At 37.7% G+C, this 17,456-nt stretch overlaps 1 protein-coding gene across 1 annotated transcript in view; it reads left to right on the plus strand.

Moving 5' to 3' along the window:
• The window catches only part of LOC123853219 (homeobox protein MSX-2-like), a 63,949-nt gene that overhangs the window by 16,023 nt on the left and 30,470 nt on the right, over nt 1-17,456 (plus strand). The window contains 1 exon segment of the mRNA XM_045887934.1: nt 5,009-5,142. Coding sequence (XP_045743890.1) covers nt 5,009-5,142 — 134 coding nt within the window.

A 17,456-nucleotide genomic window follows, 5' to 3' on the forward strand; every position in this document is an offset into this window, starting at 1 on the left:
ATTAATATTTTTTCTAGAGTAAAGGAAATTGAAATGCAATTTCAACTGCATTTGGGAAAGAAATCAAATGTGGCAACATTTTAAATAGATATTTACAAATTTGTTAAAATTTGTATCTATTGTGTGTTATATTTGTAGTGTCTCCAAAAAAAGGAGTCACATTAAATATTGTCTATAGGTAATTACTGTCAAGAAATTCCTTACCCAGAGATCTGATTTATGTTGCTAAATTTATTGATAGGTGGAAATTATGATATTTATGGAAGAAGTGGAAGCTCTAAGACTCTGAATTTTTTTTTGTTCCATTGAGTATAATCTAAGGGTTAACTTTATTTATGATTTATGTGTCCCTATCTGGAGAATAAACCTCACCCTCAGTTGTGCACCCTGCTCCAGCTACTACCTTATTTTTCTCTTTTCTTTTACAGTGCAACTTTCCTATAAAAATATGTTTTAATTTATTCAGTCCACTTTCTCCTTGCATCTCACTTCCCTTGGAATTCCATCCTATGGTTCTAGTGAAACTCTTGTGAGTTCCCAGCTGCTTCAGATGGTGAAAGTCGGTGACCACTCATTTGTCTTGCCCATAACTGAGCTCCAGAAGAAATCTGCACAGTTCCCTCTTTGCACCTCATTGAAAGAGTGACTTCTTTCATTCTGTGATGCTGCATTCTGGCGGGGGGTGGGGGGGTGGATTTTCTCCACTCCCTCCCATACTTTTCAGTCTCCTTTGCTGACTTCTTGTTCTCTCTTTGGCCTCAGTGGTTCTAAAAACCATCTACATTTGTTTCTCAGATAGCTGTCTAAACACAACCTCCCTTAACGACAACTGCCCAGTTGACATCGCCCCTCGAGATCTAATAGGCATTTCAGCATCGACTGGACCATGTCAGAACTCTTCAGTTTACCTTGAACAGTTTGAAGACTTCTATTATTCTGTTGTTTATCATCCTCTTCCAAACGATTCTCCACTCAATAGCCAGAGTATTTCTTTAAAAATGAAATTCAGATCACTTTTCTTGCTAAACTTGAACCTGTCACGTGCTTCCTGTCACATTAAAATCCAGTGTGAGCTCCTTGCCTTAATGTCCAGTACACCGTGTGATTTAACTCCTGTATCTTAACTCTGTCCTGGGGCCTCTCCTACTACTCAGTCTCTACCCTTCTTTCCCCTCCTTGATCATCCCAACCTTACCCAAACCTCAGAGCCCAGGCGTTATTTCTTCTGCATGACATGTACTTTTCCCCAGATCTTTCAACAGTGGCTTTCTCATCATTAAGATCTCACCTGAATTGGCAGTTTTTCAAAAGCTTTTATTATTGTCAAATTTGAGTTAGATTCTTGCCTCAGATCTTTTTTTTTTTCTTCAATGTTCCTGCTTTATTTCATTACTATTATCTGAAATTATCCTTCTATTTATTTCAATTCTGTTTATTTCCCATCCCCCCCAACACTCAAGTGTAAGCATCAGGAAAGCTGGGGCCTTGTTCAGTCTTGTTTAATTGCTGAAGTCACACAACCTTTTACAGTATCTGATAATAGCAGGCACTCAATAAATATTTTCTGAATGAACGGATGAATGAATGTTGTTGAACAGGCAGATTTTGCTTTTAGCCGGGTTCTGTTTTAATTAAGAGAAGTTATGAGTACACTGAAGCCAAAAGACACTACTTGAGACATTTATATTCTTTTTTCTTCATTAAACTCTAAAAATTTGGCATAAGCACAAAGAGCACCATAGTCCCTGTGGCCAGGAGACAGTTTCTTGTTCTTGTTTTTCTGCTTTATTTTACCTGCATTATACTACACAAAATAAAAATTATTATGCTACTGGATTTGTTTTTAGATGTGCCCGTTTATTCTGCCATTACCCAATTATGCACTTCAATAAGCTAATTTACAACTAATGTCTTCATATTTGTCCTACCAGAAATTTGCTCAGCCCATGCACATTAGCTCTGATACTTACCATCTCCTAGCTGAAACTTTCATGTGTATATTTTCTTTACAACTACTGCAATGGTCTACTCTGAATAGCATTGGTAAAAATGTGTTACTTTATGGTTGATATGAGGAAAGTGCTCCTTATAAATCAGAAGGGTTTGTTTTGAATGGACATACACAATCATTATTGCCTTCCAAAGGAGCAAGAGACTACAGGAGAATGGGGGATGGATGCGATTTGATTTCTTCAAATCTTTGACACCATTACGTTCCATATCATTGCTGGCAAAGACAGTGCAATTCATATACTTCTTGTTAGACTCAGTTTTTTCTATGGAGTCAAAGCCTCTTTCATCTTTGTTTTCCACAGCTTGAATCTACACACACTGCAGTCTCTGCACATGATCCTGTCTCATCCTCATCCCACAAACATGGTGAGGCACCCACAAGCTTATAAACTGGTATCCCTAACTCAAAGCTGTCTTGTTCTTCAACAAATATGTCTTGAGCTTCCCTCAAAATCCTCTCTGCAGTACTTCCAGAGAGATCAGTGACCTTCCTTCTCAAGGTCAGCAGCATTAACAGCAGTAGAGTTTCTCTGGGCGGCGGGGGGGAGGGGGGGCGGGAGGGAGGGGGGCGGGAGGGGGGAAGACTTCCTAGAAAGAAATGAGGTCACAGGCCTCACTCTAGCACCCCCGAATTTGAGTTTAAATTTTAATAATCTCCAATGACTTGTACATACATTAAAGTTTGAGAAGCACTGCTATGTGACATCTCCCTGCATAAATCCTCTAGTAGATTCTCCTGAATTAAATTATTAAGTGAGCTCGTTTATTCTTCCTCTCTGAACATTTCTCTTGAGATTTCATGAGTCTACTTATTTTCTAGCAACACGGGACTGTTTGAAATTCCCCACCCCTCGAAAGCAGTTCCATGTTTCCACAGTTTTGCTTATAGATAAATTAGTGCTACATTTTGGTAAGAAGTGTGGGTGGTTGGCATTGGAGAGAACTGTGTTAAATTCTCAGCAAAACATAATAATATCAGAGTGTTCTTGAGAAAATTACTTGACTTCTCTGAACAACTGTTTTTTTGTTTTGTTTTGTTTTGTTTTTTAATCTTAAAGTGAGGATAATTGTAGCACTTACCTGGTAAAGTTGTTGCAAGGGCTAAATAAAGCATAAGACATTCAGTCCCAGTGTCTGGCAAACAGTAAGCACACCATAAAGACAGGTAATGTTATGATGACCTCTGGGAAAACTGCTCTCCTCATTCTTTGTGACTGAAAACTATGTGGATGAATATCCTCTAATTAACTCACCCACTTTCACTTGAATTAGGTGTATTTTCTTCACAAATCCTTCATAACTTTTATACCTAAATTATTCTCTTGTTACTGTCAATTTAGGAAATGTGCCCACTTGTTAAGATTCTACTTTCAGAATGTGCAGTAATTCATATCTAGATACCTAAAAAGTGACTGAAGAAGAAGAATGAAAATATTAGCAGTTATTATAGAAACTGCCAGTTGTCTTCCATATCCATCCTTACTGTCATGTCTCCTAGCAGGATCGTCATCTCATGAGGAGCAGTAATGCACTTACCTACAAGAATATGTTTCCTGGCTTTGGGTTCGTCCTAGTGACACAGTTCTGGCCAGGGAGTCCGCTTTCCACAGAAGCAGGTTTCTTTCATATTTTCCTTCCTGCTTTCAGTGCAGACCAAAGACTGCACCCCTGTTGTGACTGCAGGAAGCTGTGAGATGTGAGTCTCCTGTCAAAGACAATGAGCAGAAGAAAGATCCTGAGATACTCATGATGTAGAGACACTTGGCTGGTTCTGGAATGTCAACATAAAGGCTTCCTGGAAGGTGAGGAGGAAACATGTTTTTCATTAAACCACTATATTTGGATCCTAAATGCAATCAAATATATTTACATATGCACAGATGACATCTTAAATACCGTGAAGTTTATGAAAAAGTGTATATTTGCTGAATTTTTCTGTGTATACACATAATTGAAAAAAACCTTGAATCTCCTACAGTTAAGTGCTTAATTAGGTATAAAGAAAAAATTCTGTTCTTTAAGAATGTTTTATTTGCTAGAAGATGCTAAGAAGATAGTTCTTCAATTACATTTACTTTTGGATCTATTTTTTTTTTCAAAGTACATCTTTCCTTCTATTTACTTTATGTTTTGAGGGAGGGAAGGCTGTTTAGTATATCAAATATTAAATAGCTAGAACTAATCCATAATTACCTAAAATTGTATGGGAGTTTTGGCGTGCCTATTTATTTTTCTGAGGAGAGTTTCTATAGCTTTCATCGGCTTCTCAACAGTGTGTAAAAATAATCCCACTTAAAGGAAGGGGTTATTACTCCAGTATTCCATGGCTCAGTGTTACATTCACTTCTCAGATATAAAATGGCTAAATAAACCACATCAAGGGAATAAAACATGATGTATATAATTTTAGAACTTACTCTTCAGTCTCCATCTTCTAAAATGTTTGTATTAAGATTTTTTTTTTTTAAAGGGAGAAAACTGGAAAACCGGAAAACCTAGATTCTGATGCAAACTCTTCATTTATACATATATACATCAAAAACTTACTTTGCTGATTCTGCTCTCATTCGTCTAAATTTAGACAGCAGTCACGAAAGCTGCAATTTTCCTTCGAAAATTACAAATCTGTAGCAGTAATTGTATCTGCACCTACTCTCTGCCTATTTTTGCAGCGTTCAAAAATATTCATATGGCTAGAGAGCAGGTGTTCAGGATGGCATGTGTTTCATGACTGCCTTCCTGTGCAAAACAAGAACTCAACAGCATATTAAACCTGCACCCAGGTGCGCGGGAAGAAGGGATTCTCCAATGCCCGGTTCTGTGATGCAAACGACATTCACATGAATCCTCAGCTCTTCCAGAAGAGGCTCTAACTCTGTGACTTTGATAGACTGGGAAGGCCATCACTTATCTGTTTCTTTGCAGAGGATGAAATTTACAATTAATATACTTGGCTTATTTTACTGTAAGATTTTCTTTTTCATTTTGCTTTCAGTTCACACTTTTCCGTCTCTGTGGTGTTCTGGGGAAGAGTAAGTGGTGTGTCATCCGGCAATGAGGTGAAGCCATGCAGACGTGATGGCACCATCTTTCAACAGACGACAAACTCCTGGAAGGCAAGAGCCTTCAGTATGTGAATACACCCCAGCAATAGAATACACTGAAAAACTGTTTGTGACTTTAAATATTCAGTCAGTGGCAGCATGTTAAGGCTGGAGATGGTGAACCCTAAGGTACCACACTCTGGAGGAAAATAACATGGCAACAAAGCATCTAGTTCCTTAGTATGGTTGTTAATAGGGCAAAATGTGCTCAGAAAAAGCCCAGCGACTGGCCGTGGAGAACAAGAGCCCACCAGATGCTCTAAAATAAGAATTCTGGGGGCACCTGGGTGGCTCAGTCTGTTAAGCATCTGCCTTCAGCTCAGGTCATGATCCCGGAGTCCCCAGATGGAGCCCCGTGTGGGGCTCCCTGCTCAGGGGAGTCTGTTTCTCCCTCTGCCCCTCACCCCACTTGTGCTCTCTTTCTCAAATAAATAAATAAAATCTTTAAAAAAAATTAAATAAAATAAAAATTCTGATCATCCAATAAGTATGATGTCACTATTTAATGACTGAATATGTACAATTTATTAAGATATAAGATAAATATGAACATGTGTATATCAGATCATATGCTCTTGGAGCAAGTAACAGAGAATCAGATTCAAACCAGCTTTGAAAATATGAAAGTTAACTAATTTTCATAAGAGAATACACAGCTCTAAAGAGAAGATCAGGTTTTATCGATTCAGTGGCTTAATGAAGTCATCGAGCTTCCAGATTTATTTTTCTCCACATCCACATGGTTGACTTCATCTTAGTCTAGTCGCCATGCTTGTTGAGGGATGGCCAGCAGAAGCAGACAGAAATACAAGCTTTTGCATTTGGAGAAATGCAAAATGGAGAAAAACTTTTCCCAAAATATTCAGAAAATTTCCAGAAGTTTCTTTGACCAGGCTGGGTCATAGGTTTTTTTAACCCAAATAAGGAAAATTAGTTGGGGGTTGGTCGGTTTGCTTGTTTTGTTTTGTTTTTGCTTTTCTACTGACACCCACCTCTGGACTATTACAGAGTTTATGGTCTATTCCCTGAGGTACACGAGCTGCTATGGGGTGGCACGGGGGGCTGGGGCACAGATACATGAATAGGAACATAAGTTGGGGAAAAATAGTTTCAAATTAGTAGACAGAATAAAAGATATGCAGAAAAAAAGAAAATTTCTTCTAGTGAAGTATTTAATGGCAGAAAGCAAAATGATGCAGGATGAAAGGAAAAACTCACAAGTAGCAGACAGCCCCTCCGAAACAAAACAGTAGACTTTATAATAATCTGTCCAAAACAGATTATTTAGAAATAGCAAAAATGTTTAAAAAACAAAATAAAACAAAAAACACCAAAGACATTTGTCGGTAAAGTGCTAGGAAAAAAAGACCTGTTGCTGAATGGTCTATGAGGAAGCAGTTAATCTGCCCACGTGGAGGACATGAGCCCACAGAAAGGCACCAGGAACCGTCCCACCTGCCTATCTGCTATCATGCGCTTTCAAAACCTGGTCTTGTGTTCCAATAATGCACAGACAGAATTTGAAGACAAAGTTTCTTCCAGCTAGAATCAGAATGGTAGGGAAGGGATCCTAGTGGACCCAGATCCCCTCAACAACCTGGGATTTGAGGCATATCATTGGCCAAGCAGAGCTAATTCTGCCTAATCTGGTGTGTGGTGCACTGAATTTACAGATGTTTTGTTGCTCAGTCCATTTCTGTTTATGCCAGTCCAGCTGTTGTTTTGGTAGATTCATTTCTCTATCCTTTGTTTTTGCATCTTCAGTTAATCACAGCTCTGCACTCCCCCATATATACATACACCATGCCATATTTTATAATTTTGACTCATTATGTTTTAATGATAAATGTTAATTTTTAGAGAGGCATCTTAAAGAAACAGGGTCTTTAAAAAGCAGATCTTTGACATTTTTTCATACCACAAAACATGTCCCAAACTCTCTCCCCAAAGCATTCACTTGTTTATAACCTAGCTATATTTAAGCAACACTTGCTTGCACTCTTACCTACTATCAAATAGATAGGTATTATAAATTTTATAGTAGTGCTCCTAAACCTGACATTGCAATATGTGAGGCACCCTCATAGTTCTCTCCTTTATATATTATTTTTATGGTGAGAATTAAAGCTTTTATGAGGCTGTAATTTTTGACATTACCATCACTTCCTGGGAACTCAATGTTATCCTATTCTACAAAGAGCTAAACAGGAGAAAGAACACATTTCCAAGGTCAAGTGAATATTCTGAATCTGGAAGTGAGAGGTTCCGAGCAAAAAACAAAACAAAATACCTGTGTGTTTGGTTGCAAATGCATTTACTACATTAAGGATAAGAAACATGTGCCAAAGTTTGGATAACACAAGTTACTTTTATTTATAAAAACTTCTTAAAATTAAAATGTTAATGTTTGAAATCTCATAACATACTTGATTACTATAAATAAAACCAAAATATTTTAAAAGAATATGAGTCATATAAACCCCATGAAAGAAAGTTACTTAAGGGGGATCATTAAACCCTTAACATAAAATAATGCATGTCGATAAAAAGTAGCATTATTTCATAAAAGAAATATGTAGTGTAGTGTGACTTGAGTAGGCACTTTGGGAATTTAAAGAGAGATCTATCAGATGCCTGTCCTAGAGAGACTTCAAACACAGTAATAGAAAATACAGTGGAAGCCAACTGGAGGAACTCTTTGGCAATTTCAAATAAATATGGATTATGAAAATATTGATGGAAAATACAGGAAGGACATATTTAAGGTTACCTTTGTTATATATTATTGACTGACCCATTTACTAAGAAGCTGCTTAAGATTCATCTAGTGGAGCATTGTGGTATAAAGGGAGTAAAAGCTTGAAATCCGCACTTTGTTTCCTTGTACTGTTCAAGAACAAATTATTTAATTTATCTGACATCAGGTTTTCTCATGTTAAAAGTTATCTTTAAAATACTTACCTTACAGCATTGTATTGTATATTGGATTAGTTCATATTTTCCCACCATTTTAAAGAAAATTCACATGACCTAAGATTCACCATTTTAAGGTATATGATTCACTGACTTCTAGTACATTCACAATATTGTGCAATCCTCACCACTATCTAATTCCAGAACATTTCCATCACCCCAAAAAAGAATCCCCCCACTTCCCAACACATCACACTGCATCTCTAGGCAACTGCTAATCTGCTTTCGGTATCTGTGGATTTTTATATTCTTGGAGAATTCAAATGGAGGGGATTATACAATATGCAGTCTTTGGGGTACGGCTTCTTTGTTTAGCAGAATGTATTCAAAGGCCACCCACATTGTAACATGCATCAGTGCTTTGTTCCTGTACTTGGGTGTATAATCTTTCATCGTATGGATAAGCCACATGTTAGTTTATCCATCCATCCATAGAACATATGGATTATTTCAACTTTTTAGTTTTTGAATAAAAGCCACCATGAACATTCACAGACAATTTTTTATATGAATGTATATGGATTAGATAATATTTTAAAAACCTAACAGTATCTGATGGTACCTACTCAAAATTAATTTCTCTTTCCTGACCCCTAGAAAAACCCCACAATAAATTAACGCTCAATTCCCGTGTAACCAATGTCAGAAGTTGCCATCCCCCATTCACCTCCTTGGCCTACAGGAAGTCAACCACACATTTCCAAATGGCAGGAACTCTGGGCTCTGCAAGCACTCATATCTAAAAGCAATTGTAGAGCCTTTCTGCAGTTTACTTTCTTTTTGATCTCTGATCATTTCCTTAAGTCTGACTATGATTTTTAACTGTGTACAGGGTAGAATTCAGAAAAGTACACTTCAAAGTTTTGTACAAAGGAGAGGTCAACATTTTGCGACAGCTGTAGTTTCGTTAGAGATAAACTGTGTTCAGTGGAATGGCACCTCTCAGGACCACAGGCATCAGAGGAAGGGGATCTGATTTGGAAGGAGGGTATCGGAGTCACAGAACACAGGAAATAGCTTCACAGGGCTTTCAGAAATAGTCATGAGATCACTTTTAAGAGCTAAATCCTTATGTGAACAGATGAGGGCAATAATCATCACAGACTGCACATTAAAGAAAATGTAACCCCACTTTGAAAAAATAGCCTAATGACCCCCGAACATGGTTGTTACATAACAGTTTTCAAGTTTGCGTCCTATGTCATAAGTAGGTGGTAAAATATAAAAGGGTAGAAATATGATGTGTGTTTAATTCCTTTACTTATCCTTAATCTTTTTTTTTAAGATTTTATTTATTTGCGAGAGAGAGAGCATAAGTGAGGAGGGGGGCAGAGGGAGAGGGAGAAGCAAACTTCCCACTGAGCAGGGAGCCCCACACGGGGCTTGATCCCAGGACCCTGAGGTCATGACCTGCACTGAGAGCAGATGCTCAACCAACTGAGCCACCCAGGTGGCCTTTTTCTTAATCTTTTATTTTTATTTATTTATTTAAAAGATTTTATTTATTTGTTTGAGAGAGTGAGAGAGAGAGAGACCACATGAGAGGAGGGAGAGGGGACGGTCAGAGGGAGAAACATACTCCCCACTGAGCGGGAAGCCCAATGTGGGACTGGATCCTGGGACTCTAGGATCATGACCTGAGCCGAAGGCAGACACTTAACCAACTGAGCCACCCAGGTGCCCTTCCTTAATCTTTTAACAATTAGCTTTGGCAAAATATGCGCCTGCACTATACATTTCTTTTTGGAGGTGAGAAAAATAATTCCCAATATCTTTATATTTTTCCCTATGATACTTTCAAATTCTTCACTTCCTTTTTTAAACTCTTGGTAGTCCCTGTTATTTTTCTGGAATTGAATAGCAAGCAGATATTTTCAGCTTAAGTCTGTCTTTTACATGACTTCATTAACTCAACTCATTCATTCATTCATTCCACAAACATTTATTGAGCATTGTGCATGTGTGTATGAGGGTGTGTGTGTGTATGTGTATGTTTCTGTGTGTGTGTTAGAGGGACAATGATGAACAGGGTGACGTGGTTCACACTTAGATTCATTTATGATTTTGCCCAGCTTGCTGGATTTCTCCTTGGGACAGTTCTGTTAGTACTCTAGTAAACAAGGATGCCACAACGAGTTATCAAAAGTACTTCCTGAGGGGATGCTTCGAGTCCTGTCCTCACACGTGAACTTTTAAGCATTGCCTACTCCATACTATTTTTTTCCCCTTATACCTACAACTGGATGGTCTCCAGAACTGTTCTTACTCCTAAACACTGAAATACACTGGATGATTTATTTTTGCTTTCTTGCCACTCCTTGTGTCCACTTTCTTTTCATATGTACCTTTCTGTTTATATGTACCTATTCACAACTAAGGACCCTTTTTTGACTGATTTATTACGTTTGGATTTGGGGAATAGTCCCAAGTAACATTTTCCTTTTGAAAAAAAAACAAAAAAGCAAAAAACGATGTGAGAATTTTACCCAGTGGTCTAAATATATTGCAAACAAAAGAATGAAGGGGGGAAATTGGAGGGGGAGACAAACCATGAGAGACTATGGACACTGAGAAACAAACTGAGGGTTCTAGAGGGGAGGGGGTGGGGGGATGGGTTAGCCTGGTGATGGGTAATGAGGAGGGCACATTCTGCATGGAGCACTGGGTGTTATACGCAAACAGTGAATCATGGAACACTACATCAAAAACTAATCACGTAATGTATGGTGATTAACATAACATAATAATAAAAAAATACAATAAAAAAAAGAAACCAAAATCAGAATCATGTTACCTTTGCCATTGATTGTAAAATAAATAATAAATCAACCTCCCTTCATCTGCTCATATCTTGGACCCCCTTGCATTAAACCAGCGTCACCTGTGTAAGTTTCAACGTAGTTACAACAACCATTTTCATAAGCTATGAGTATTTGTGAACTGCACCTAGGAATAACACTCCATTTTGTCCATGTTGATCACAGGCATTTTGATTAAGCTCTATGCTGTTTTAAAATTTATTTATTTATTTATTTATTTATTTATTTATTTATTTATTTATTTATTTGACATAAGGTTACATACCCTCTGGATATCTTGCTACTTAGTTGCACCCTACATTTGGCTTGGGATCCCAGAGCTCCACCTACCTTACATGCTGGCTTAATTGGCCATGATGTATGTTTTTCTATTTATTACCTGTGCCAACGCTTCTCTCTAATGGCCCAGATAAGAACAAATGTGTTGTTGGGCGCCTGGGTGGCTCAGTCGTTAAACATCTGCCTTCAGCTCAGGTCATGATCTCAGGGTCCTGGGATCGGGCCCCGCATTGGGCTCCCTGCTCCGTGGGAAGCCTGCTTCTCCCTCTCCCCCTCCCCCTGCTTGTGTTCCCTCTCTCGCTGTGTCTCTGTCAAATAAAGAAATAAAATCTTTAAAAAAAAAAAAAAGAACAAATGTATTGTCTTTTTAAGTGATTTAAGGAATATGCAGTAATTCCATGAAACATATTTCCAACTGAACCTCTCATTTGTTTATAGCCTGCCCCTATTTTAATTTGAGAAACAGGTGCCCTGTGTTTTAATTGGTTTGGTGTTAGCTTGCTGGTTTTTTTTTTTTTCTTCAAATGCTTTAGACAATTGGACTCTTGCTTTAGTATAGTGTACATAACTGAGATCTAGTCAATACATTTCTTAGCTCTTTATCCATATTGTTTTGGGCAGAAACTGTAAAATATTTGCATCTGAGTTATTCCTTGTCAACATGAAGCATGGATCTGCAGATAAGATGCAATGAGCAGTACAGCTGGAAACATTTTCTATACATTTGCATATAATCACATGCATAGGAAAATGTATATGTTTAATCATGTGCTGCAGAGCAGAATATATTGATGAAATATGTCATCATGCTTGTTTTCTACTCAAAAACTTAAGGAAAATACGAACTGTTCTCAGATTCCCATAATATTTGAGGAAAATCACACACCCTTTAATTGGCAATAATTGAAGTTAGCTTATTTGGTTTTAATTGATTGGTCCATTGAACAAACATTACCTCACTTATCCAGCAATTCTGACAAAATTGGGAATGAGGTGAGATATCATGATGAATGAGACAGAGACCCCTGTCTCGGGAATCTTAAAATCTGGTGGAAAAACAAGATAATGAAAAATAAACTAGTGGAAAATTATAATTCCCTGTGGTTTTCTAAGAAATTTGTGCATGATGATATGGGATCTTCGAGGGGAATAATTATGAGTTGTTCAGCATCAAGCTAGAGCATTAAAAGAGGGAAGTCTTCCAAGATGTACTTCATGGCTCTTGAAGGACAAACATGAATCGGTCAGGCTACAAACATTGCCCAACGAGTACACATAATTAGAGGGAAGAGGCCATAATGAATACTTTGGGATGGCACATTTAAAAAGAGAGTTCTGATAGAAGTAGGGAAAACTAGAAGAATATAGTGCTATCCAAGGAAAGGAAGAAGAATTTCAAAAAGGGAGAAGAGGTAAACAGGGTCAAATGATAATGAGAGTTCAAATAAAATAACACTGAAAAGTGTCCAATGGTCAGTTTGAATGTCATTCGTGACCAGTAAGAGGTCTGTCAGTATAGTGGTTGCTAAATAATCAGACTGAGGTGGGTGGTCTGGGAATTGAGGTTATGAAAACATAAATGAGACCCCAGAGCAGAATTCCTTGGCATGAAAAAAATATGTAAAATATTCCATAGTGATTCAGAATCTCTCTTCTGTCTCCCAGTTTCTGCTGAATGCTAGAGTTTTCCATTTTAAAGCTAAAATGGGTTTGAAGCTAAAACAGGAGTTGATGTCACACTCGTCCCAGGGAGAACACTGAACCGAACACATCCTACTCTGTGTTGGTAACAGATGCTTACAAAAGGAATCTCTATGGAAACTCGTATAGTATAGTTTGAAAAGACAAAGAAAATCAAAAGAAGACTTACTTAGTTTGAATTTCTGGGTTCTTAGAAACATTTTCATTTCATTTGGTGCAAGCTTATTTTTTATGGCAAAAAAATGATTTCCTCTTGCAGTTATTCTTAGTCTACTCTAGACCTCTGGGTACTTCTCATAGTTCAATTTGTGTAAGTTAAGTTTACTGACATACTTAAATTAGGATGATATAATTGCTCCTGAAAATCAAGCTCTTTACCTTTGACTTTAGTTGTTTTCTTAAAATCTACCTTAGTATCTGTCCTCAGTCAAGAGAAAGATAACAACTTCATTTCTTGGTCTGGATTTCTCCAAAGTCTTTTGGTTCCACAGAATTATCTACAGGAAGAGGATTGCTCATTGCTTGCTGCCCAACAGTGGTATTCCGCTCTCTCAACATGATAGGCCCTGGCCAGCGCAGGCATTCGCCTATGCTCAAAAGAGTCGATCTTTAGCACAAACAAACAAACAAAACACTTGTGACCATTATATAATGAATCCATGCCATCTGAAGAATTATTGGGGAACACCGGAATGTCAGGCTATTTCTATGTGTGTTGTAGTTTAAGATATATATATCTATATATAGATATGCCATTTTAAATAGGAGATTTTAAAAACCATTTTTTTTTAATTTTGCTATGGGCATGGTACATAAATCTAGCAATTTAAGAAATCTTCTGGTAGATATACAAAAATGATAATTAACACTCATCATCACATCATTATCTGCTGATGTTTCCTTATTTTAATACTTCTTTATAACCATAGCTTCTTTATTATAGAGACAGGTGCTTATCACCTTTAGGCACCACGTGCCTAATACAGCCCCTGGCATATAATGGGCATCAATCAATGTTTGAACAAATTAATGTATAAGCTAAGAAAGTATTGCCAATATTTTTTTGAATCAGTAATATGTTTTAGAAGCCGGAAAATTGTGATTCTACTCACTCATTTGCTTTAATCATGAGTCAGGACATTCATTTTTTAAACATAAAACATTTATCCTTACTAGATTCTTCCCATGGCACATACGGCTGTCAATCACTGAAGGTCAAAATCTTACCCATTTCTGAAGAGGGTGAAAGAGAGGCTTTCAAAAGTTTGATTTCCATGTTCAGTTTGGTCTATATTTTTCCTTGAGTCTTCCTTACAAAAAGTTTCACTCATCCCCAAACTCAAATTGAAATTATATAACCTGTTAATGCTTCATTTAGTTTATGGGTTCAGTGTCTGTGCAGTTGCTTGAATGTCGGCTTGCCCTTACAATTTTTTTTTTCTCCTGCATCAGTGTTGTCTCTCTTGATTGTTACTGAGGATTGCATCTGTTTAACTTTCTTTCTGTTCAGCAAAGATCACTTCTGTTCTGAGCTATAGCCCAAAGCCAGAGTCTGATTCTTGGAGCAGGTAGTTAGCTTTGTTATGCTTCAATCAGCTCAAAGGTGTGTGGCCTTGCACTTGCCAATGAGGGTGCAGAGTGGGCAGAGTGGAAAGAAAAAGCACTTGCCCTTGTGAGTGTTCTCTGGCTCTTCTGAAGATGAGGGCAGAGCTGCAGTTTCTTTGAAATCATGTAGTTCTCCTTTAGTCTCAGGTTGTTGAGGGAAAATTATGTAAGGGATAGCACAGGTAAGGCATTTTGCAATTGTCCATGGTTTTGAAGTTATGTTAACTTCCTTAAAAACAGAGATGAATTTCTTAGGTTATTCTAACTGATCAGTTCTTGTTGTTTCCACAGAACCCTCTCCCTGCCTGTAATTAGGAGGAAGCCAGACATTCTAGACAATTCCATGTCCTCTTAAGGATTAAGAGCCAAAACAGCACAAAATAACTGCCTCTGGTTCACAATTTTAAACTTTCTAGCCAATTTATTAAAATCAAGGGAACTTAAACCAAAAAAGACCAAAAATACATTATAAATCTATTGCTAATATTTTCTATGGAGAGGCACAGACTGTTGAAGACAGATCTCATTTTGCTGTAAGACCAAACTTAACTATCTGCTTGGATAAATCCCATAGCAGAGAGCAGCACATACTGAGACCTGGGGGTGCTTGCACTTCTTCTGTTAGACTTGATGAGCCCACACAGAGCCTGTCGAGCCTGTTGAGCCGTAATTCTGGCTTGAACCTACAGCTGTATCACATTCTCTCTTTCATCATCGCATCCTCCCACTGGTCATATTTTTACTTGCTTCTCCTCGTCTCCTTTGGCCAAATGCCTTCATGTACTCACAGGTACTTAATCAATGCTTCAGCATGATAATGATTTATGGTGTTGTGGTCATTTTTTTTTCCCGGGCTTAATGACCACTAGCAGGTAAAACTAAATCAATAAGTACTTAGCATCTGTGGAAACAGAAGGTATTTGTCTGCTAATCAGTGTGGTTTTGAGGTGCTTTATATTTCAGTAAACTACAGGGTAACAAAGGTTACTACTACTTTCGCTTGATTTATGTTATGTCAAAAAAGAAATGCTAATTTTAGAAGGTCTCTCTGTTGTCCTGAAGGCCATAATCTAGAAGGTATAAGAAGCTTAAATAGCAGATTTCCTTCTTCCTTCCTCTGTAAGCTATTCATTCTAGATTTGCTCTGTAACTGCCCTAGATCACACCCTGACTAGCGGTGGCGATAGCTCTTTTTACTATGTCAGCTGTCTCTGTTAACTTCCCATTATAGCAAAGCAGCCCAGAGTTCAACTAGGGAGGACATCAATCCCACGGGAATGGCACCATGTTACAGGTGAGAGGCACCCTTCAGGCAAATGGGTTTTCATACAACAAGATGTTTAGACACGTCAGATTTTGATAGCAACTGCTCGTTATTCTGTCTATATTGTAACAGAAAGTATTTTTCCAGGTGATTAGAATTTCTTCAAAAATGTATAAAATATGTGTGCTTGTCAATTGTAATTTCATGCATCCACATGCCCTTGGAGAACACAAATTAAGAAAGATTTTATTGGGGCGCCTGGGTGGCTCAGTCGTTGGGCGTCTGCCTTCCGCTCAGGTCATGATCCCAGGGTCCTGGGATCGAGCCCCGCATCGGGCTCCCTGCTCAGGGGAGAGCCTGCTTCTCCCTCTCCCACTCCCCCTGCTTGTGTTCCCTCGCTCGCTGTCTCTCTCTGTCAAATAAATAAAATCTTTAAAAAAAAAAAAAGAAAGATTTTATTTTTAAGAATGATTACTTCTTTAATGTGTATGTATTTGTCACCTATGATTATTTGTGTAGACAAGATAGCAACTGCATATAATTATAGCTGTAATTGACCAATTATGGGTCAATTAGCCAATCTTGTGTGGAACTGGATATTTACATTAATGAGGCAAAGTATTATATTTTCTAAAATAATTTACTTTCTTAAATTTAATTAGATATTTTAGATGATAATTTTATTTTTTTAAAGATTTTTTTATTTTATTTTATTTGAGAGAGAATGAGAGAGAGCACATGAGAGGGGGGAGGGTCAGAGGGAGAAGCAGACTCCCTGCTGAGCAGGGAGCCCGATGCGGGGACTCGATCCCGGGACTCCAGGATCGTGACCTGAGCCGAAGGCAGTCGCTTAACCAACTGAGCCACCCAGGCACCCCTTAGATGATAATTTTAAATACTAAAAGTAGATGATGTATCTTTATTTAACAAAAATAATTATCAACTTATATATATACATACACATATATATACATATTTACCATTTTAGAGGAAATACTACTACATAGCCCTTAGAGATTAAAATTGAGATAGAATTTGAAAATTTATTGGCATGAAATCAAATATAATAAATATGGCAAAAAGAATAAAAATGTACTTTTATTATATTTATGTTTGCATGTGTATGGATACATATATATGTATGGATCAATCGGAGCTAAATATTTTTTAAGATTTTATTTATTTATGAGAGAGAGATAGAGAGAGCAGGGGGAGGAGCACAGGGAGAGTCACAAGCAGCCTCCACACTGAGTGCAGAGCCCCACGCAGGGCTCCATCTCAGGACCCCAAGATCATGACCTGAGCCAAAACCAAGAGTCAGATGCTCAACCGACTGAGCCACCCAGGCGCCCCAGAGCTAAATATTTAATAAACATAATTTAGAGGACCAGAAACATGTCTGTGTATTTCTATTCCTTCTCTCTAACCAAATGGGGGCTATATATATGGTGACTCTCTTCTAATATCAAATTTCCTTTTAAGGTCATTTGAGAACAGGATAGATTTATTTCATAGGACAGCCTCTTTTAGAAGGACACATTAAGTGCTTCTGTGAGCCTCACACTTACCACGGGAACCATTTCTTCTCATAGCTTAACCTACATGTGAATTTCATGTAACACAATATATGTGCCATTGTTATCATTGATGATTTTATTAGTATTGTTGTCTTTTGTTGCCTAGAAATGTGTGTAGTTG

This window comes from Mirounga angustirostris, unplaced genomic scaffold, assembly GCF_029215605.1.
Source record: "Mirounga angustirostris isolate CCGP_5_RB_7025 unplaced genomic scaffold, mMirAng1.0.hap1 SCAF_14, whole genome shotgun sequence".
NCBI lineage: Eukaryota > Metazoa > Chordata > Mammalia > Carnivora > Phocidae > Mirounga > Mirounga angustirostris.